The sequence below is a fragment of the Ricinus communis genome, chromosome 5, assembly GCF_019578655.1.
Source record: "Ricinus communis isolate WT05 ecotype wild-type chromosome 5, ASM1957865v1, whole genome shotgun sequence".
Classification (NCBI taxonomy): Eukaryota; Viridiplantae; Streptophyta; class Magnoliopsida; order Malpighiales; family Euphorbiaceae; genus Ricinus; species Ricinus communis.
Genome location: NC_063260.1, coordinates 16,508,165 through 16,532,496, shown reverse-complemented (window position 1 = coordinate 16,532,496; position 24,332 = coordinate 16,508,165). Strand labels below are relative to the sequence as shown.

At 28.9% G+C, this 24,332-nt stretch overlaps 2 protein-coding genes across 2 annotated transcripts; both read right to left on the bottom strand.

Moving 5' to 3' along the window:
- Positions 1-428: 428 nt before the first annotated feature.
- On the bottom strand, positions 429-7,252 carry LOC8261448 (LEAF RUST 10 DISEASE-RESISTANCE LOCUS RECEPTOR-LIKE PROTEIN KINASE-like 2.1). Its single transcript, XM_015717743.3, has 3 exons — positions 6,337-7,252; positions 1,955-1,990; positions 429-1,862 (listed from the first exon to the last, which is right to left on the bottom strand). Exons 1-3 carry the CDS (start codon positions 7,121-7,123, stop codon positions 733-735), a joined length of 1,953 nt encoding a protein of 650 aa, XP_015573229.3. The 5' UTR covers positions 7,124-7,252; the 3' UTR covers positions 429-732.
- A 7,197-nt stretch (positions 7,253-14,449) lies between these two features.
- Positions 14,450-21,758, bottom strand: LOC8261449 (alpha/beta hydrolase domain-containing protein 17B). The gene is made up of 5 exons (XM_048374492.1): positions 21,075-21,758; positions 18,587-18,623; positions 17,375-17,611; positions 17,253-17,300; positions 14,450-15,112 (listed from the first exon to the last, which is right to left on the bottom strand). The coding sequence occupies exons 1-5, from the start codon at positions 21,377-21,379 to the stop codon at positions 14,711-14,713; spliced, it is 1,029 nt and encodes a 342-aa protein (XP_048230449.1). The 5' UTR covers positions 21,380-21,758; the 3' UTR covers positions 14,450-14,710.
- Between the last annotated feature and the right edge of the window lie 2,574 nt (positions 21,759-24,332).

Sequence of the window (24,332 nt, the reverse complement as noted above, 5' to 3'; positions counted from 1 at the left end):
ATCCCTATCTATATATCAAATAGATAATTAAAATATTATTTATTAATTTTAAATAATTAAAATATGAATTAATTATTTAATAATAAAATATATAAAATATTAGTATACATGTGGTATAAACTGATATTTATTTATTTATTATGGGGTATATATAAACTGATATTTTCAGAGACATTTTCTTTTCTCCCATTTTCTTTTCCCCACTTTCCCGTATACCCACATGAAGTTACTTGATAAAAATATCACACGTTTCCGGGATTGCTCTTAATTGCATTCATCATCAGTTTAGCTAACTAGTGCTAACAAATATATCCAACTTGAAGATTTCTTTTCTTTTCATTTCTTAAATCCCATCTCCTTTTAAGTTCAATTACAATCACCTGATTTTCAGAATGTTACGGTTTTCAGAATGTTACGGACAACCAAGAGATGCAAACTTCTGATTTTATTAAATACAGTAACATTTAAAAGTTTCTAGTACTTGATCTTAAGAGCTTGAGTTTTTACATGAGCTTTTCAGTTTTTCTTCTTGTTCAAACTTTGAAAATACTGATAACATTGATACAATATCGCAGATCACTGTTTACAGCTTTTATTTTAAATCAATTGATGCCTCCCATTTTTAACCACCACCAACTACAGATGTTGTACTGAAAATACTGACCAAGTTATAAATTACTGGCAACAAAATTTGAACTGTTTGCTACTTCCAGTTCTGATGAGACCTTCTCTTCATCCCTTTGTGACTGGTGCTGATGATAATGTGGATGAGTAATGTTGTGGCGTGGTTGGGGCGAATAGGGAAGGCTTTGGTGGAATTTGCAAGGATTCAAGGCTACTACCTTCCAACATCTCCACCACTTTTGTCATTGATGGTCTATCTGATGGGTTGGTTTGAATGCACCACAGGCCTACTATGGTTAGCCTTCTCACCATCTCTCCTTCCTCGTCTGTTATTTTCTCATGAAGTGTAGAAACCTGTTCAGACTCGATATACTTATAAATACATTCTGGAAAATACACTTCGCCGCTGTGAGATACTCCAACATCACTCTTGTTTCTTCCTCCACAAATTTCTAGAATCATCATACCGTAGCTATACACATCAGACTTGTAAGAAACACCTCCAAAGTTCCTAATGAATATTTCCGGAGCTATATACCCAATAGTCCCTCTTGCACCCAACATTGTGATTATACTTTCTTTTCCCTTGCATAGCTTTGCAAGGCCGAAATCAGAGACTTTAGGACAAAAATCTTTGTCTAGAAGAATATTGTGCGGTTTTATGTCAAAATGCACAATCCTTGTATTGCAACCGCGATGCAAGTACTCTAAACCTCTAGCAATGCCAACTGTAATATCATATAATGTTTTCCAATCTAGATGTTTATTGACACCCTGAGATCCTTGATCATATATGAACTTATCTAAAGATCCATTAGGCATATATTCATAGATCAAAGCTCGTTTACTTCTCTCATAGCAAAATCCCAAAAGGGTAACTACATTTATATGAGAAGTTCTACTAATACTTGCTACTTCATTGATGAATTCTTCTCCATCACCTGTGGACTTGCTTAAAACTTTTACTGCCACGACGCGGCCATCTAATAATTTTCCCTTATACACACCTCCAAATCCCCCTTGGCCTAATTTGTGATTGAATGAGTTGGTCATTCTTTGTATATCTGAATATGAATATCGCTTTGGCATAAAAGACTGATAATTTAGAATGAAATTTTCTATCTTTTCATCTTTTTTCACATTTTTCCACCTAGTGTCACTTAAAAATCTCACTCTTCTAGTGAAACAGTAGTAGATTCCGAGACAAATAGTTAGAACTGCAGCTGCTGCGCCAAGTCCTGGAATCAAATAAAAGATGCTAACGTTTTCTTTTCTTTATTGTAATGCTACGCAAAATAGTAAATATGTTCATAGTAGAATGTCTGTGTACCTATTCCAAGTATAAGTCGAATATTAGGCTTTTTCCCTGCAAAAGAATCATGGACAAACATGAATGGCACAATTGGAAGAAGCATTTCCAAGTAAACAAATTATTATAAAATATGCCCAATACTTGTTTCTTGAGTATCCATCGAATATGAGTCCAGGGGAGTTCATAGGTTGGTTGAGCAAATTAAGGGTCACATGTAAATCTAATTATTCTATTTCCAATATGAAAATAATCAAGTCAAAATCAAACCGATAAAAAAGTGAAAATTAATGGTTCTTAGGATGGTCAATTTTTGCGTTGGTCTTTGATCTGAACTGAACACTTGTATGCCAGTTCAGGAATTCGTTAATATTTACAACATATTCTGAAATTTTAAAAACTTAATTAACCTAATTTTAAAGCAAAATTTATAATTATTGGAACAAGTTTTTAAGCCTCTGAAAGTTAATTCATAGCTTTTGTCTAATCTATATTTCATTTTTTATTATAAACAATGAAATTTATAATTATTTTTCACTTTACAATCTCGTAAATATATTTGATGTTCTAACTAAAAGAGATAGATTTTTATTGAAAAATTATTGCTTAGTCTATATTTCCACCTATCCATAAAACCAATAAATGATTGTTATATATTTATTAGTTTTAAATAATTAAATATATAAATAATCTAATTTGAAAGTGTAAAATACTGATATGTCTGTGCCACTCTTCTATTTATTTCAGTGTATATATTTATTTAAAAAATTTATCCGCTTACACATTTTGTGCATGTAAAATTCTCATTTTTATTTTATATAATAATAATAATAATAATAATAATGTACGAAAAAGTATACTACACATATAATTGTTTGAACAACCGTCCACACTTGAATTAATTTTTTGTTCATTCTTTTGCAATTCATTTTCTTTTCTACCCTGAAATACATTACAAGTCACTTTTTATAATACCGGTTAATCATGCAAAGGAAGTGTGTTATTTGATGTTGCCTTTTTTAAAAGAAAGACGAATTTTTGCCCTTCCTCTCATTCCAGAATTTTGCAGACACATTCTTTGCCAATATCAGACCACATCTTGTGGCCCAAGCCTTTTAGGCCATTTCGGTCTAAAAATTTTGAACTTTTTCACTCTGTTTATATACTATGACTTTTCTTCTATTTAATAAATCTAATTTAATTTTTAATTTTTTTTACTTTTCTGTTGGTGATATCTTTTTCTAATAAAAGCTGTCAGTAGCAAATAATTATTAGGATTTTAGAAATGTTTCTTTAAAATACCAATTTAATAATAAAAAGAGACATTGTTCAAACTAATACAGTTTAGTAGGACATGAACCCTGACATTTTCCAGAGGAAATTACATAAAATGCTGTCTTTTATAAAAAATATATTATTTTATTGTACTTTTTTTCTTTCATTTTTACTTAGTTTGACTTTTATTTTTGCTTATTTTGACTCTAGTTATATTATTTTTATTATTTTTTTTTTCACACTTTTCTCTCTTCTTTCTTTTTTCTTCTTCTAATTTCCTTTTTCATTTTAATTTTCAAATTCACTTCTTCCTTCTTTTTCGGCACTGTCAATGGTGTTACATGGCAATTTTTTTTTCTAAATAGGAATATAGTAGGTGTTTTGGTGTATTTTATCTATATAATTTATGTAGAAAAAGAGTTACATACTGAAAGAAAAACAACCCCTTCATGTATCTTCAGATTTTCAAACTTTTACGGAAGATTGCAAGATATTGGTACAAAATCTCCCACTAGTTAGGTTTGGTTGATTCCAAGAAAAGAAAACTGAAAAAGCAATTTAGCCCGTTGCAGTAATAAAATCTTGATGTAGAAAAATTTAAAAATGTGCGAGCAAGGAGATTAATGGTAGAAAAAAAATATGTTGAGTCATTTTGATTTGTTATTGATTTTGTTTTTAGAATGTTAGAGTTTTGTAATTTGATAAGAAGTGTGTGATTTATCTTATAGTGTTGGAGAATATAGAGAAATAGATGATTGCAACTAACATTTGAATATGAACTTAAGATGTTTGATAAATTTTCTGAATAAGTATTTTTTATTGTTGTTTTGGTGATGATTTTAATGGATGTGATACTAATAGATTTGATATTGTATTCAAGACAGCATATATATATTATATATATATATATATATGTGAATATATTACCAAAATATATATATAAATACTATTTTTTATACAACTTTAAGAAGATAAAAAATTTGTTTGTAACTTTTTTATTTTGATATGCTAGAAATTTTTTTGTGTAATGATACAAATATTATTGTTTTTTTTTTCATTTCTATGTTTAGAAATATATAATGAAGAATGAGAAGGAAAATGAAATTATAGGACGATCAAAGTAAGAGTAAGTGGATTGTTCTACAACTAGTAAAGAAAGAAGATGACATTGAGCATTAATTCAAGACTTTATGGCTAGTTATTCAATTTAATTCAATTTTTTTTCTTTGCACTTGTGGTATCTATGTATGGACAAGCAATGAAATGACCATTTGAGTTGGCTAGTAAATTAGATTAAATGGAATTATATATTTTACTAATGATGTTTGATATAATGCTTGTACTAATAAATTGGCTAAACTTTTTAAGATACCAAAGTACAACAAGAACCAAATAACAATTTCAGATATTTTGTATATATATACTAAATATATATGAAACATATACTAAAATCTATAAAATGTATATCATTTACTGTAGCTTTCCTTGTTGTTTTCTAAAGACATAAATATAGCAAGTATATTATATATAAGAAACATATATTAAAATAACTTGAATGTATTTCATTATTTTGAATAAACACTGATATTATATCCTTATTACTAAAAAAAATTAAATTTCAGAATAAAAATATGTTAAAAAATTTGAAATTTTGATTAAAAGTTACGTAACATATACCTAATATATGAATATATATATATATATTTTATACCTAACAAATAAAATAAGTGAAATTTATAGTGTTTTCTAAGAGTTTATCTTTCTATTTTTATAAATATGCAATTTATATGAATTAAAATAGTTGTAGATACCAAATATATATTTAATGTATACTATAGTTTGTTGAGCGTATACCATTTGCTGCTATTTTTGACTTTTTTCAAAATGTATAAATATTTAAAATATACTATAAATATACGCAACAGATACTAAAATAAATATAATGTACACCAATTTCTATATTTGAAATAAATATATATACATATATATATATATATATATATATATATTAAAATATTTCAGATATCAAATATATACTTAATGTGTTTCATATTTTTCTTAATATATTTCATTTACTTCTACCTTTTTATTATATTATGTTATAAGTATTCATAATATTTAATAATTTCATAGCAATATATAATAATAGAATAATTATCATAATATTATTTTCTTAATTTATAATAATTATGAGAGTTATTATATAAACCTTAATTAAATCAATCAATCAAAACTAATATTATTGCTATTAAAAAATTTAAAATTAAAATATATTAAAATTAAATAAATTAAAATTTTTATTTAATATATATCCAACATACTTAATATATACTTTTTACTGTACATTTATAAAAAAAAGTTATCTTTATGATAATTTTTAAGTTTTTTTAAATAAATATGATTTATATATAAAATAAATTATATTCTTAAAAAATATATTTAGATACTAATTATGTATATATTTGGATCTCCAATGATTTGACCTGCAATCAAATTAATATTATTGAATAAATACTAAATATATTGTTAGTATAACACTAAATATATACAAAAAAATTAAATATCATAAAAATTATGAAAACATATATCAAATTGTTAATATCATATACCATTTTATAAAAAGAGTATACCTAACATACACCACTATATTCTTAAAATAGCTTTTCAATTATAGTATTTAAAAAAAAAATTAACAGTAAAAATGATATTTTTAATGTTTTTTTAGATATTTTTCCGAAAGAATCCCTTTATTATAACATTGTTATATAATACAAACAGACTATAATAAAACTGTAATCCAAATTTCGGGGATCAAATTTGTAATCCAAATTAATTTGTATCATTTTTCAACAATTTTGTTTATTCTGTTCGTAGAATAGAAAATTCAATCTTTATCTTACTTCTAGAATGGAATAGGTCAATTCTCTCTTATGAGACAATAAATTAATTAATTAAAAGGTTCTTCACCTAATTCTGGCATGTTTGGATGTAATTGAATCATACCACAGCCCTGAACAAGATTATTAGTATAGAGCTGTAGTGTGGGTTCAAACTTAATCGACGAGTGTTATGCCTATGGATATATTTCAAGTTAAAAAAAAAAAAAGAGCAGCAGAAATAAGACACACCTGATGATTGGGATCTTCCACAACTGAATGGATCAGGACCATTAGTGCAATAACAAGCAAATAGACTAGGATCAGTCGAGTTTGAACCACACTGTCCACCCGATATATTACACGTTTCACAGGTGGAATTTTCTCTCCACTCTAACCCAAAACCTTGCTCCAGAGCTATTACCAAATTCTCCTGATTTGGCCTGTTCTCTAATGATTGAGCAGCTGATTGGTTTGCCGGAACAATTACCTCGACGTCGCACGTTCGGAAGTAGGTCATTAGGGCAGCAGTCAAGTTACTCAGGTTCCTTGTCACAAAGAAACCGTTGCTGTCGTTACAAGAAAACTGATTGGTAAAATCTTGAAGTGTTGGCATTGGATTTGATTGGGGACAACCGTAGTACAACGTTATATTCTGAATATCCGAAGTGTAACTGAAATAGTTGAAATTCAAAGTGGTACTGACAGGATTGCTAGGACAGATGTTATCTATGTAATCTGTTCTAGCAACCTTAAGAGTCTTTTCCTCGCTATTGATTTCGAGCACTTGGTAAGTCAATTCCTCTATCGTGATGACTGCAGTTTGGCCGGTGCAATTAAGCTCAAATTCGGGATGCCCACAATACTGAGGTCGATTTGATCCCCAGAAAGGATATCCAATATCTGTAATGTTACCGCACTCAAACTTCTGGCTACAATTCATGTCAATTTGGGCATATACAGGTGTTGAATCAGGGACGAGGATTATTGCTATGAAAAGAAAAAACAAGGACATGGATTGGGGGGAATGGGGCTGCATTTGGAGGAAGAAAAGAAGAGATAATGATGTTGATATGAAGTTCAGATACTTTTGCGGAGCAGGGGGAAGTTAGTCGACTATGATTAGCATGACTAGTCTAAAATGAGAAGTTTCCTGTTGAGCCTTATTACTGTACAATGTCATATAAACCTACAATTTAATTTTAATAATTTATTAATATAATTAAATACTATATTAATCAATCTTTAATAATTAATAATCAAATACATCATTATTATTTATTAAAAATTTATATTTAATTTTAAAATTTAATCAGTTGTATTTGATAATTATAATATATATTTATAAATTTAATTTATATAAATAATTAAAAATTACATATAAATTCATTCACAATTTATATTAATAAAATACCTATAAAATAATTAAATTATTCAAAATAATATTATTGATTGTCTAAAGAATGAGAGCTATAGTAATACTCTTGTAAAACTCTAAAATATGATATTAAGTTGACTATGCCCCTTCTCTTATTTTAAAACTTGGAAAGGCGATTTTCTTGTTTATTCTTTTTTCTTGTTTGCCCATTTTCCTGTATGCATAAGATCTTATGAAGTTACTTCTGATAGGATCTCATAGCTCTGCAAGATTGGCCTTTGTTGCACTCACCAGCAAGTTAACTTATTAGTCAACACGTTTTGTAAGTGGTTGGTATGCGTTTTTGACACGTAGCAACATTTACTTAACTGCAAGAAAGGGACAACCGTTCGATTGGGTCCAGGACTTATAGCTTCTACTTCAAAGAGCTACTTCTAAGAGTAACTTGGATGCACTCTTTGTATACATCCTTTCGGTCTAATATTTTCACTTTATACATAGATTAAAAAATTTATTTTATATTTGATATCATTAATTTTAACTATTTTTATATCTCATAAAAAATATTTTAATTAGCTTCTTAAATATTTATATTTATATTAATTTATTGTACTTACAAATCTATTCATTCTTACCTATAATTAGTAAATATTGAAATTTAAATAAAAAAGTATAGTATTAAAATTTAAAAGTATATTCTATAAAATTTTAAAATTTAAAATGTTGATTTCTGAATTATTAAAATTTATTTTAATGGTAAAAAATAATTGAATTTAACTAACAATTTCAATTGAGTATTTATATGAAAGAGAAAAAGAATGAAAATCTCTTATTTTCATGGAGCAAGGCAGATTCACACACATGAATTTTTATTTACGACCGTGAATCTCACTTTCCCGGTTATGAACACAAATTTCTAATCATGAGAAATTTAAGGACCAAAACAGAAAAGGACAGAAGCATTCATGGGGAGCTTCCTAGTCGTAAAGCTCAAGATTTATGGTCGTGAACATTAATTCATGCATGTGAAAAATCATTTTACCTCCAATCCTTGAAGACGTCTCTGAAGCATTCATGGCCAATTTTTTCAGTCGTGAAAAGAAACTTTTCAGCCGTGAACAAATTTTCATGCTCGTGAAGAATTTCTTCCTCATAAGTCTTGTAGCCGATAAAAATTCAATTAGCATAAGGAATCCTTTTTTAACAAGAAATCTGAACGATGAAAATCCTACTACCTTAAGGAATCTTACTCTAATAAGAAGTCCTACTTCAACAAGGAGTCATATTTCAATTAGGAGTTCTAGTGATATTAGGAGTCTAAGAGACATCAAGAGTTCAAGTGAAATTGGGAATCCTAATTTCATTAGGCATTCTAATCCAAATAGGATCTAAGATCCATTTAACATCCATGGAGACCCAATTACAAGCCCAAGGCTATGAAGATATAAAAAAAAAAAAAAAGAAAGCTCTCAATAGACTTATTCAAGACATTTGGACTAAGGACACATCGGGGCTTAAAGAGTTGGATTTAAATATTCTATTCTTAGTTCTTGTTTATAACTAATTCAAACTTATCAAGCAATTCATTATTTTTGGTGTTCAAATCCAACTTATCAATTTAAAATCTATAGGCGGTTTCAGGCACACACCCAAGTGTCTTTAGTAACTATAACACTATAAGGCTTTTCAACCTAATCAGGGATACGTTAACTAATCACAAAAACTGGCATGGGGATAAGAGTCGCTACCTAAGTAATTCTCGAGGATATTTTTTTCTAATTGAGTGGCATTTCTCGATTTCATAAGAAAGTTTCGCCACAACCAGGGATGGATTATGAGCCAACTTGCTTATTTGTATATCTTTGTCTTTAATTTTATTGTTTAATGGACTATTTTCATATAAATAAAATAATTTTATTTTTCCATATCAAGCACTACAGCATGTGAGGTCCACCTAAGTCTAACCCATTTTATTAAGTCCATCCTAAATTTAATTAACTTAATTTACTAATTAGTTATGTACAAAATCTTTTTAGTCTAGTCCAATTTTACAACTTATGCTTTAGTTCCAAGCATTTATGCCTATATGGACTATTTTTATGGCAAAGGCTAATTATATGGTCTTTAAATCTAATTATGACCCAATTAATTATAACTGAAGCATGGTAAAGCCCGCTAGATCTAATTGATTTTAGATTTAAGCCCATTTTACCATCCTTTATCCTAATGGACTACTTTTTTCATATTATGATCTAATTTTAACCTAAAGTCTATATGTCCAGTTTTAATTAGACAATCATAAAGCAAACATTTGGCATCATAAAATAAAAAATAAAGTGCAGAAAATTAAATCTAACTGTTACAATCCTCATACAACTAAGAAATGAAAAAAAAATACCTATATACTAAGTACAGTACATAAAATCATTGAAAATACATCAAAACTCAAAATTAGGCTAAAATTGTGCATAGCCGATTGGTCTAGGGCGTAGAGTAATCGGCTTTAGGGGGATTTGGATGGTTGTCTATGATTTTCCTCAATTTTTCGCACCTAAAAGTCAGAATTTTACATACACAAAGGAGAAAAAAACTATTAAAATATATAAAACACAATAAGAAACAAAATAAAAACATAAAATTTAGTAAAGAAATATAAACCTTAGAAAACTAATTTGATAGTAATAAAAATGAGATTTTAAAGTAGATTCAAATTTCAATCATATAACCTTAAAAATATAATTCAAACAAACACAAATTAGTTATATTTTCTTATCATCAAACTAATCGAATTCAAAACCCAATAAAATCACAAGATTAGACTCAGAATCCTACATGTTCCTATTATCAGATTCAATACCCAATAAAATTAACAAAATGTTAAATGGAAAAAAAATCCTAATCTAATAATGTGAATCATGTTCATCCATTCAAAAAAGACCTAATCATGTTTCTAAATTTCATAAGTAAACATAAAAAAGACCAGTTGAGAAAAAAATATTAATAATGTGGATATAGGGGAACCCTCAAGTCGTCACTGCAGGTTGCTGTTTTGCGAGTCTCAAGAGACGAGGAAGCAGTTAAATTAAAAATTGGCTGAGAATCCAGTTCTACTTGAAATCTAAAAAACTTCTATCGTTGTAAATGAGTTTTCTAAATTAGGGTTCTTTCTTAGTGAATTGCCAAAAACTAATTCTCTGTATATATGTCAATCAAATTTAGAGAATCACTTTAAAAGTGCAGCTTAAAGAATGCCTTTAGGAATGTAGCTAATCCTAAACCTAAGGTACCATTTTCTATTTATAATAGCAGGGTTAGAAAACCTTAGAGATATAAATAAATATTTAATTATTTTAAAATAAAAACTATCGATTATCATTTCCCTTTATCATGTAAAAGTCTAATAAAATAAAAATTAAATCTTTTATATTCAAATAATTATCATAAAAAGTATCTAATAATTTTAATAATTATCATAAATCACTTCTAGAAACTTATTTTTATATTTTTGGATATTTAAATATTGAAAACACGCGTAAAAAGATGTTAATTTGTAAAAAATAACTAATCAACACTATGTAGAGCTGATTCAGCAGTACGCAGAGCTGATTCGATTGTATGTAAAGCCGATTAGTTATAAGGGTTGAAATTTTTTATGGAAATTTAGTCCCTAAACCTGCCAAAATGGTCATTTTACTTCTCAAAGTTGATTTTTTTGACAATTAATAAAAGTGATTTTAATTTAATTATTCTCAGTCTTAACTTGGATTTGACTGTCCTCGATATCTTAAAACTTGAGAAAGATAGTGACTTTTATCATTAGATTTTCTGTAATTGCCTTAATATCTGAATCCAAAAAATAGGTGCTGACAACTATCTTGGTTTATCGAGATTTTTAAGTATTTCTGCGATAAAACAAATTGAGACAAATCATAATATCAAAGATACGACAAAAAGGATATTTTGATGAGCTATAGAAGCCACGTCCTGTAAGCTCGAATTGAGAGAACTTATGGACATCATGCCCATTTGAGTTTTGAGAACTTCGCTTGTAATTTGGGAACCACGCCCGTCAATTTGGGTACCACACCCAATGATTTTACCTTTACAGCGACTTCACTTTGGCTACTTTCCACTTCGAGATGTAATTATACTGTAATTGCTACCTTAGGTCAATTTGGTAATTTTTCACTTTTAGGTACTTTTGGTTTAAAATTAAGTTGTTTATCTCTAGGTTTTTCTTAAAAAGAAGTTGTTTATCTTTGTATCTATCTATATATTATTATAAAAATAAAAACAGAAAAAGAAAGAGGTGTCAAAGAGTCAACAGAAGCATCATTTTTCTTTGGAATATATTCTTTATATTTTTGTATATTTATTAATAAGTAACCAAGAATTTATATCATACACTTTAGTTTAGGAGTGATTAATGGGTATATTGGCTATTTTCATCAAGTTAATGGGTAAACTGGTAAAAAAATTAAAATATGAGTGATTTATTCATTGTCTTCGAGTTAAAAGAGCAAATTGACCTTTTAGCCGTTTTTAATGAGAGTTTCTAAACATTTTTTATTATTTTAAATATTCATAAAAATATAAATTTCTCATCTGCCTGCCCTGAACATCTTTCTTTTAACTTTCATGCACAATCGCAACAAGCAAGCAAAAGAATTCATAAGTAAAGAAGATATCTTGGTTCCTAGGTTAACTAGTCATTGCAATAAGATAGTATAAGTAAAGATTATTAGTAGGGTTTACAATTCTATTATCAGTAGTTGGCTTAGTTGAATAACCAACTGTCATTTAGCTGAGGCATTGGAATTATAATCAAGTTTCCTCTTTCTGCTCTCTTTTTTGTCCCTTTCTCTTGTTTTCCAATCCAAGCAAGATACAGTTAGTATCCTAAATTTTTACTTGCATCATAACCTTTCCTAATACTATGCATAGATAGAAGGTAATTCAAAGAGAAGAGAAGGGAATGGATGGAGAATGAGTTATCATTATGTTTAGCTATTTAGTTATTCAAGATGGGGAAGGGAATAGAAGGGAAATAATTCTCTTTCATTCCTCTTATGGAAGATGAAATTGATTACACTCTAATTTGGGGTGTAAAAAAACTCAACTCATATAAAAGAATTAAAACATATACATAAAGTCTTTTTTATTTTTTTATTTTTAATAATAATCTAAAAATAATCTTTTTATATAAATCTTAGGTTGTTTTTCATTAAGTTTTCATATTTATTCATTCTCTCTATTTTGCCATTATAAAAGAGACTGCTACTTCATATATAAGGTATATGTTTCTTTTTTTTCTTTATGCAAAAATTTTATACTTCGTAACTACTATTTGCATAATGTCACCACTTTTCATATTTTATAATTAATTATCTCATAGTTTTATTAAGATAAAAAGAAAATTTATATGTATTTTGTTATAAAATTACTTAAAACTAAATATCATAACTAATTAAAATTTGTATGTATTTTATTATGTAATGATATATTTCCTTTCCCTCCCAATCATCCAAACAAATTTTATATATTTTCTCTTCCTTCTCTTTAATGATTATTTATATGTAACCAAACATAATAGAATAATAATTTTTTTCTCTTTTTCTTTCGACTCCCTTCCCTTCCTTTCCCTTTAAATTACCTTTTCCTCCCTTTCCCTCTTCGTTGCCACGTATAGTGTAAGAGAACCTTCACATCCAGATCGCCAAACTCCCTGGAAACCATAATTTTCTGAAAACCTAGCAAGTAATATTGTTAAGACATTGGACAACAAGAATATAAACTGGAAGCCCTAAACTTGACCCAGATCACAGCATAATTAAATGATTTAAAAGCTTCTTGTTCGTCACTATACATCATTGCGGCATTCGGATTATAATCAAGTTTTCTCTTTCTGTCCTCTTTTTTGTCCCTTTCTCTTGTCTTCCAATCTAAGCAAGATACAGTTAGTATCCTAAATTTTTACTTGCATCATAACCTTTCGTAGCATTATGCATGGATTGAAGGTAATTTAAAGGAAAGAGAAGAAAATGGATTGAGAATGAGTTATCATTATGTTAAGCTATTTAGTTATTCAAGATGGGAAGGGGAATAGAAGGGGAATAATTTCCTTTTATTCCCTTATGGAAGATGAAATTGATTAGACTCTAATTTCGGATGTAAAAAGACTAAACTCATATAAAAGAATTAAAATATATTTATAAATTTTTTTTATTTTTTTATTTTAATAATAATCTAAAAATGGTTTCTTTATATAAATTTTAAGTTGTCTTTCATTAGATTTTCTTATTCATTCATTCTCTCTATTTTGCCATGATAAAAGAGACTGTTACTTCGTATATAAAACATGTTTTTTTTTCTTTACATAAAAAATTTATATTTTCTAACTATTATTTACATAATATCATCACTTTTCATATTTTATAATAAATTATCTCATAATTTTATTAAAGTAAAAAGAAAATTTATATACATTTCATTATAAAATTATTTAAAACTAAATATTATAGTTAATTAAAATTTATATATATTTTATTATATAATGAAATATTTCATTTTCCTTCCACGCATCCAAACAAATCCTTCTTTTTACTGATTATTTTTTTGTAACCAAACATAATAGAATAATAATTTTTTTCTCTCTTCCCTTCCCTTTAAATTACCTTTTCCTCCCCTTCCCTCTTCGTTGGCACGTATAGTGTAAGAGAACCTTTACGTCCAGATCACCAAACTCCTTGGAAACCATAATTTTCTGAAAACCTAGCAAGTAATATCATTAAGACATTGGACAACAAGAATATAAACTGGAAGCCCTAAACTTCACCCGGATCACAGCGTAATTAAATGATTTAAAAGCTTTTTGTTCGTTACTATACATCATTGCGCCCAATCATTTGATACAGTCCAGTTCAGCCTGCTTTAATTCGTGTTTGCTGAAGATGGTAAGTACAGAAAAGAGCATATAACCAAGAGAACTTTAAGATACAAATGGTGAAATTACATCATTTTCATCTTCAAATGAGGAGCTGTTTTTACAAGAGTTAAAATGCAAGATTTGGCTTGATTTGATTCATGTTCTAAGGATACATACAAATATGACATTTATGTGGAAAATTACACAGATCTAATAATTTGTACGGAATTTGTTGCACGTTACAAAAGCAAGATGAAAAATATATTACCTTCTCAGATGTACCAATGCACATACTGTATTGAAGAAGCTCTTTGTATAAGCAATCACCAGACCAAGCCTTTTCTTCTCCTAAATCTATCAACACGGTCAGTGCTCATCCGGGACTTTTCAGGTTTATTTGGCTTCTTAGACTTCTCCAGTCTACTATCTAAACTATTTCTAGAGATCTCAGGAAGGTCACCACCCAACTCAAAGGTATCTGACGTTCCACTCTCAGATATTTTGTTCTGATTTTCTGCCTCAGCTATTGTTCTTTTAGAACCATTTGTAGTTCCTTTTGATTTTCCTAGCGTCAAAACAAACTTCTTTAGGTGTTTGATGAATTCTGGATAAAGCTCAAGATTGCAGTGTCCACCCCCAGTTATCCATAATGGTTCATACTTCTCCTTGCAAAGTTCCCAAAGCTGTTTACCGTGGGAGCAATCAACAACTTCATCTGCTGTTCCCTGAAGATGGTAAAGAGAAAAGAAGAATATCAATTTCATCTCTAATCTCAGTCAAAAACTGTCATTAAATGATGTTGTCTCCATTTTCCAGCAACAATTGTGTCAAAATTATTAGTATAGCTTTCTAGAATATGCAAGGATCATGTGAAATTTGCAGAGAAAACAAGACCAACATAAAGAAGGACGAAATAATACTAACTCAAGTACTCAGCTAGTAGGGATCACCTAGATGTATAATTTTTCTCCCTTCTACATGACTCGGTCTACACCTTCAAAAAGATGTAAAGCCACTAGAACCTAATGCATTGCACTGGTTAATTTAGGTCTAACCCCCTCCATAATATGCTTGACCTTCCTAACTGGCACATATATTGGCCCATGACTCACATGACCAAACAGCTTACCCTATAGTTAAAATCTATAAAAGAATTTATTTTATTTGAGAAAAAGACATGACAGAGAAAATAAAATGAAAATGATAAAATTGAACGAGATATTTTGGGGTTATGTAATGTATTGACTAACTAATGTGGAATTCATTCGAAAATTCTACCTATTTTATTAAAATTTAGTTTAGCTATATCCAATTCCATACAAATTTGATTATATAGAATTCTAGATTAACTTTCACTCCATTTAAAGCATACAAATTTTAAATTTACACACGAATTCCATAACACTATGTAAATATTCATTCTCTCAATTGTTCTTCAATCATTACCAATTCCACGTTCTCCCTAATCACTATGGATTATATCCAACCAAACATCTATATTAGCATCCTTATTTTTGCAACTAGGGAAAATGGGGGGGACGGACAAGGGGGAGCCTTGGCCCCTACAACCTTTAAACTTATTCTTCATAATAGAATTTTTTGAGTGCTTGAAATAAATATTAGATCATTTGTCTCATTGGTCCTCCAAGTCATTAATTTTTTATTTATGATATTGTTATTAGTAAATATTTGTTTTTCTTTATACTGATTGATCGTATAATTTTCTTTGTCATCAATGATTTGAAGTATTAAAATTATTTGATGAATGTGCTGGTATAAGACTAAAGAATTTTTGTTAAGATATAGTTATTACTTTTCTTGAGTAATAACAGAGAGTTATAAATATTATTCAAATACTAAACCAATAGTAATTCTTCCTACATATCATATTGTTCTTTTACAACTATGGTATTTAAAAAAAATAAGTTTTGAGAAGTGACAAAAAGAAAAACTTATCGTTTTATGAATCTGAAAATAGATAGGTATTACTGAATTTTATTTTTCTTTTGGTGCCATTAGCAATAAGCTTTTTGACCCCTGCTAATATTTTCTAGTTCTGGCCCTGTACACAATACGCATATTACATATACAAATTCCACATGGAAACACAATTTTCAGATCTATGGCTACAAAAGCTTAGGAAATCAAATAGAGAATAAATGAAAAATGAACTAAGAGAAATAATGAAGGGTAAAAGCAACCTAAAGTCGACCTAGACCAGGCACTAAATGAAATGTATTTCACTTCTTCTCCGAATAGGAAGCATCTTGCTGAACCAAGCACTTGATTACCAAATTCCAAGTTACTTTCTTTGTAATTGCATATACATTTGAAGAACTAAATTATGTCACCCCAATAAGATGAACTAGGTTCGGCACTAAAAACAGACCCAAACAATGTTCCTAGTTAACTTACCAACATCTTATGCCTTCTATCATGCACGCCATCATGCCACACAGAAGACAATCATGAATAATTAGCACAGATCTATTGATTTGTATCACCAACAGTTACAGATTCACACTCAACCAGTTATTCTTTTCCATAGATTTCTAGTTAGTATTATGCTATATCGTTACAAATTATGATTCTGGCCAGATTTTAACCATAATGAATTCTACCTTTGCATTTAAGATACTTCAAAAAATGTTGTTGTCCCAAAGGCTACTGAAAATGAGTTTGGCCAATAATCAAATATATGAACACTTTAGCACAAGAATAAAAAAATCATGCAGGAAGACATTCTCCATTTAAACTGCCAACATGGTGCATAAAATTATGTCCAAATCACAGAGGGGGAGGAGAAAGAGCAGATAAACAGCTAAAAACGGACTACAAATGAAGACAAGAGAAAATAATACTTACGTGAATTACCAGAACAGGGCAGTTCACCATTCCAATTTTGTCAATGTTCTGAAAAGACAAACACAGGTTGTCATAATAGCATTAAACAGGAATATCTGATATAATTAATGCAAAAAAATTACCTTGTATATATCAAACCAGTATGTCCTCTTGACTGGGTATAATACCCTCATTCCAGACAAAATTGGGCTATGTAGAACCACACCTCTCAAATTTGGTAACCGTGAAGCAAGATCAACTGTGGGTCCACTGCCAACAGACTGACCATACAGTATTAGTTGTTCATCTTTAACCCCATATTGTTCTTTGAGGCAATTATATGCTGCATCTATGTCCGCATATGTATTACATTCAGTTGGCTGGTTCAGAAGAGAAGCGATTGTTAAGAGCAACATCAGATAACATCGTAACCAAATACCCTAAAGCTTATAAAACCAGAATTATTACGAGAGATCCCCTGTATTTGCAGGAGCAACCAAGTAGAAACTATAATGTATGATAAACCACGAGAATCCAATTTTTTATTCCCAAGGAAATATGAAAAATAGCATAGCAGTTCAAATTATGGAGAAATGTCTCTACCACACCACCCAGCATAAGTTAAATATCAAAACTATTACTGAGTTTTCATGGCAAATCTTAGTGTCAAGTCCATTAAGCAATTCCATCCCTCCCAAGTTCCAAATCTCAAACTCATCATAACAGATCAGAAAAAATGTCATCCAACTATTTGACCACCAAAATGTTAAATCAAAATGAAATCTGAAGCTCAAAAAAGGGAAAAGATTTGAAGAGACTTTATTTTAGACAGTCCAATAACCCTGGTAACATCAAATGTGCAGTGGAAAAAGATTTTTTTTTTAAAAAAAGCTGTAAATTTGAAACAAATCATTCCATCACGACGCCTTGGAGAATTAGGCCCTTGGTTTTCAATTCCAGATAGAATAGGAAGCTATACATTTTTCTAAAATAAAAGAGGAGGGGAAGAGAGAGAGACCCAATTATAAATGCAGTATGTTCCTTTATAGTACTTTTGATAATTTTTAATGACTCACTATTAGATCTCTGATTCTACTTCTATTTAAAGATGTCAAATGGAGAAGCAAATAATTAAATTGCTTTATACATGAGGAAAATTTTATTCAACAAAAATAAAAGGAGAAGAGAGCTGCACTATGGAAATTAGAAAGAGTTGAGCAAACACATAATAAGACATATAAGAGTGTGAAAAAGATGGATATTATTAAATGGGGAACATGATTTAGGTAAAACAAATATAGTATGCAAAAGACTTTATATACATCATCAGTAACTGGCAAAACTTAATGTCAAACCTTTCCACTTGATTGTCCATAGCCAGAATAATCATACCTGGACCAACCATAAAAGTAAAAAAAAAAAAGGTATTAGCCCACAGCCAAAAAAAAATGATATAATTTTCCAAAAGTTGGAAGAAAAACCATCAAGAATACGGATTGAAGTCCATTTTCACAGTACAATGCTATATGTATTTCTGTGACAGGCAATATCTATGACACAGAAGATGCAGATACCGTAAACATCAAACAAACACAGCTTTAGTTCTTAAGAAATGAAACTATAGCAGCTGTGTGGAAAAAAATAAAAGACAAGAAATAATGAATATGCATTGTAGTTGATACCCTCAGTAAATGTATAGCATACTATGCCAAGCTACGAGTGGAGAACACAACAAGATCACCAATAGTCGGTTCTTTTCAGTCCACAAATCTCTTAATTATTGGCTATTGAGAAGCCAGAAACTAATAACACAAAAATAATGCTCTACCACAACTGTCCTTGCAGTTATTTCACCACTCTTCCTGCGATTACATTTGACAAACACAGTAACATATAAATTTATCGTAGCAGAAATTTGGCTACAGTCACGTATGCATCAATGTTCATTCAAAATTTGAATCAGCTCAAATCACAACAGTTATGGTTTGACAACCCACTATAATTCCATAACAAACATAATTGATTACAGGCTTGTTCATTATACAGACATGAGTAATTATTCTGAATTGTGACGTTTCACTGCACAACTCTTCTCCTATTACATTATACTATGACCACTTGTTCATCTATACAGATTCACAGATAAAAGGAGTTATTCTGAAGTGTGCCGTTTTGTTAAAAAAAGAAAAAAAAAAGTTCTGCTGCATTCCACAGTCCACAATCATCGAACTAAAATCCAAAATACCCACCAAAGTGCGACTTGCAAAAGTTGTCACTCATTTTTATTAAAAAGATAAAAGAATAATACTAGGGGAAAAAATTTTTAAAAAAGAAGTAGCTGTCTACACATTTAGTTATACAGAAAGCTCATTTTTCTTAACACAATTAACTTATGAACAAACAAACCAGTGACAGTCAATATATCAAGTACCCCTGTATTCAAAGCAGATCTACAGCTTGTTCAAATACAATAGTTATGCATCTAACTCCGCATGTAATTGAGAGCCTATAGACATCAATTCAAGTATATCTGCACCTATGGAATACAACCTAAGGCACCAAATAATCATGCTAATAAGAGTTGAATAAAGTAATTCAATGTATAGAATTGTAAAGCAATCATAAGCTCGTGTATGTTGAAAGCTTTATGGCATATACAACAGGCTACCTATCTTTCCTAGCTAAAGGCTAAATGGGCCTCCACATGGATTCGAATTGTAATAAATAGTTCAAATCAACATCAGAAAAATGTCACCATATCCCTGCACTTGTATATGCATATGCCAAAGCTAACACATGCACTAGTAGAAATGTTACAATTATCAATGGTTCTTTTGACATCAAAATTGAACCGTTATATATGATTTGTTAACCATAGAAATTGCAGTAGATATTAGAATTTAATTTCCAACTGTGTATTAAATAGCAATACATAATAAAAGTAGAAGCAAGCAGTTAAAATTTTACTAAATATCAATGGTGACAACACCCAGCTTTTGATATAAATAAGTCACAGTATTTGTAGGGCATGAAATTTTTGCATTTTGATAAATAAAAATAAATCAGGAGAAGACACCATATTCATGGACTTACCTGCAAAAGGGCGTTTTATTGTTATCGATTGCAGTCTATAGACTCAAATAAAATGCTAGCCTTTAGTTAGATCTAAAGCAATTATAAATATAATCAGGAAATATCTCTTCAAATCAGAATTTTTCGTTCTCATTGTCATTAAACAATCTACAGTGAGTTGCTGAAACTTCAATAAAGCAGCACCAGCCTTTACAATAACGACCAAAAAAGATCTTGAAACTCTACCGTATAATAAGACGGTCAGTGATTTAAAAGCACATTTTACACGCTTTACAAGATATAATAAAATTTCGAAACAACATTTTGCATTGTTTGAAAAATTAGATGAAAATGTAGAAATCTGTTTTCTTTATTTCTAAAACCCCTAGTTTAAGGTTCCATATAACATAATCCCAAAAAACAAATAAATAAAGCTAATACCTCGGAAAATTTCTGCAACATTTACTATATGAATATGATAAAACTTTCATTAGAAAGTCATATAGACTTCTAAAAAACTCATATTACTTGTAACAGTTAAGCTCCAATCAAAAGTTTTAAGGAATGCTAATTAACAGCAAAATTCACTAACCACACTTAACTGTGCTTATAACACTATCAACAGGACTAAGAAGCTCAACACTAATCTAATTCACTAAATTAAGCAAACATATAAACTTAATTTAAGAAAATAAGAAGACAAGAACAATCCTTAAACTAAAATCAAAGAATCAAATAATTTAAAGAAAAAAAAAAAGGAAAAATTCATACCCCAAAAGATTAATACGAAGTCGTTTACTCAATTCAACGAAAAGCTCAAACATTTGTCCTAAATCAGCTGCATTTCCATGAGAATAGAGCAAAGTTGCTGTTGCTCTTGGATGCTTTATATGTACGGCCACGATTTCATTTCCTCTCCGAGTCCTAAGCTTTAAAACATCCACGTCATCAGTCCTCGGTACCTCCGGAATAAATAGCCGGCCGGAGTTAGACTCGTCGGTTAAAACAGTATAAGAAGGTGGAGTTGGCGGGAAAAAAGCGAACTTTGCGGCGATTGATGACGTAACTCCGCCCATTTTTTTATTATTATCATCAGAAGCACCGAATACATAAATTAAAAGTTCAGATCTTTGAGAAAGATTGAACTTTAAACAAAAGAGATAGAGAGAAGATAAAAAGTAAAGAAAAAGGCAAATATAAAGTAAGGGAGAAAGGATGGCGGCGCGTAAAGTAGGAAAGGGCGGCGCGTGGAGGCAAGTGGAAGAAGAAGCGTGTCAAAGTTTCTTGTTTTCTTTTTTAACATTTGATGGACTTAGAAAATGAGGTCTTCATCACTTGTCGTTTTAGACCTTTTCTTTTTCTTTTTTCTTTTTTCAGAGAGAGAGATGGTCCAAGAGGAGATTGTCGCCTGAGAGTGACTTAGACAGATTACTTTTCTACAGCAAAACGACACTATAGTTTGCCGTTACTTGAGTGTATTAATATAATAATATACAGTACATGTACAGAAAGGTTTGCTTTAGTACTACAATAACAAAGTAGCGGTGGTCTGTAAAATTTTAAAATCGAAAACAACCAATACTAGAAATTACCGAAATGTCTTATCTTATTAGTTTGATCGATTTCATCACTCAGATTAGTCGATTATAAATTTTAAAACCAATTATATCTCTAATGCTCATAGCATGAATCAAAACCAATTCGGTAGAAGGTTATAATGGAGTTGATTTATTCATGAGCTAGTGGGATTCGACTTGTAATGAATGCCACAAAATCAGAAAACAATTACAAAAACATGAAAGAATTGCTAACAATAAAAAATACTTAAAAATAGATATTTATTTATAAAAGTATCTTAAAATAAAATTTTATTTATAAATTTGGTTATTTTGAAACAAGAATAAATAATGAAAACAATAAAAGATCAAATATATATGTAATTTAAAAATTAAATATGAAAACTAGTTACAAAAATCAATTAATGATGTAGAAGAAATATCAAAAAAATATAGGTAAATTTTAATTTTTTTTTTTAAATCTCCAGATTTAAGAATACAATTTAGTTTTGGCTAATCGATTTTAAGATACTAATGATGAATAAACATAAATTTATTATTTAAGAATTTAGAGATATATTTTCAATTTCAGATTTGAGAAAAAAAATCTTGAATATATAGTAAAATTTCTTTATAGTCATATACTTGGGATTAAATAAAATTTATAACTATAAGAAGTTTATAACATAATAGATATTTGAATACTAAAAATATTTTTATATTTAATACTTAATCTTGTTGGTGAAATGATAGAAATCATAAATCAAATACAAAAGTATCTTGTCATATTATATAAATAAGATTGATGAGACAAAACACTATTCCAGTAAGATAAAACATAATATAATATTTTTTTTAATTATATATACAAATATTACTATATAGAGGGATATTTTCTTAAGGCAGGACTTAAAAAATTTATAACTTATTACAATGGAAAGTTTATTTATATTTATAACCGGTCCAAATTAGGACCGTAATATTTCATCACTATATAAAAGCTATTTCTATATAGAGTATCACTATAGAGAGATTTTACTGCACTTTGAAAGAAAAAGTATACATGTTCGATATACTTTTGACAAATACTAAATCTGAAATATATTATTTTTTATGAAATATTATTGTACTTTATTTGATATTGTGATATTAGTAATGAATAAATAAATTAAAAATTTAAAAGATATTTTACTGATTTAAGAATTTGAAGATATGTTAAGAATATTATATCAAAAAAAGGAGACAAATTACTACAAGATCAAAACAATATATATATTGGATATATATTAAAGAAGAAAAAGTATATATTTGATATATGTAATTTTGATATAAAAAAAATAAAATATTTAATTATATTTATATTTAAATAATAATAATATGAAATATCAATTTCTGTCGATATTAAAACTTTGATGCATAGTTTAATTAATATTTATAGTATTCACAAATATTTTAAAAAATAAAATAGGATGTGAAATATTTATAAAATATTAAAAGAAAATATAACACAAAAGATATATGTTTAACAAAAAATAGTATACATTTAAGTATATGTCAAGCATCTTAATCTGTTTCAAATGAAATAGAATGCAAACTAGAAAAAAAATTAAACAATCGAAGATATACGATTGCCAAATAATTGTCATGGCCCGACTCGTGGGCTCATGACCGGCGCTAAAAAATGTGTAAGCATAAGACTACTGAGATAACCTTAAATAATTCCTTATTATACTTATTTATACTCAACATGCCAATATCTAATTTTAATAATATTCGACAAATCATAATCATTCCACAAAAATACAACGGTTCATTAATATTCTAAATTAATATAATATTAAATTGTATAACATTCCAAATTATAACAATAATAAAAGAATAAACCTTCAATAAGTAATGCAGAGTATTTAGAAAATCACATACTAAGAAGTACAATAGAAAACAATTACGCCAAGCCCGAAGAAGAATATCAAGCTATCAATAGAGTGGAGCGACTGAAAGTCCTAACTGTCACCTGAAAAATAAATTTGAAACTATTAATCTCAAGAGTGCGTCAAAATCATATAATGTAAAGAAAATGTAAATACCATAATAAAACGATTATATATATAAGTTCATAACTAAATAATCATGCGTTATTGTCAATAATTTAGAAAATTTAATTTTTAATAGTAGCAGGATGATAACATTAGCAGAATCCTAGACTCTAATTCTATTAGCTAATAGACTTTCTTATTTTCAATAAGATCATCGCCGAGAGAGCAAAGTTCAACTAGGGTCTTTAACTAGTTTGGTCACTTATTTCCAACTCAGTTAGCGCCAAGAGAGCTAAGCTCGACCAGAGACCTTTTCTCCAGTTATTTCTGAATCCCGTAAGCCTAGAGAGCTATGCTAGACCAAGGCAAATCATATATATACCTTTCTATACACATCTTTAATTTTCACTAGTGGCACATTCTATTACCATCCTTAT

Excerpts from the sequence above, each read along its gene's own strand:
- LOC8261448 (XM_015717743.3), bottom strand. The coding sequence starts at position 7,123 with ATGCAGCCCCATTCCCCCCAATCCATGTCCTTGTTTTTTCTTTTCATA. Across the intron at positions 1,991-6,336 it reads TGGAAGATCCCAATCATCAG|GGAAAAAGCCTAATATTCGA; the intron begins GTGTGTCTTATT and ends ATTCTTTTGCAG. Across the intron at positions 1,863-1,954 it reads TCGACTTATACTTGGAATAG|GACTTGGCGCAGCAGCTGCA; the intron begins GTACACAGACAT and ends ATTTGATTCCAG.
- LOC8261449 (XM_048374492.1), bottom strand. The coding sequence starts at position 21,379 with ATGGGCGGAGTTACGTCATCAATCGCCGCAAAGTTCGCTTTTTTCCCG. Across the intron at positions 18,624-21,074 it reads CTTCGTATTAATCTTTTGGG|GTATGATTATTCTGGCTATG; the intron begins GTATGAATTTTT and ends TGGTTGGTCCAG. Across the intron at positions 17,301-17,374 it reads ACTGGTTTGATATATACAAG|AACATTGACAAAATTGGAAT; the intron begins GTAATTTTTTTG and ends TTGTCTTTTCAG.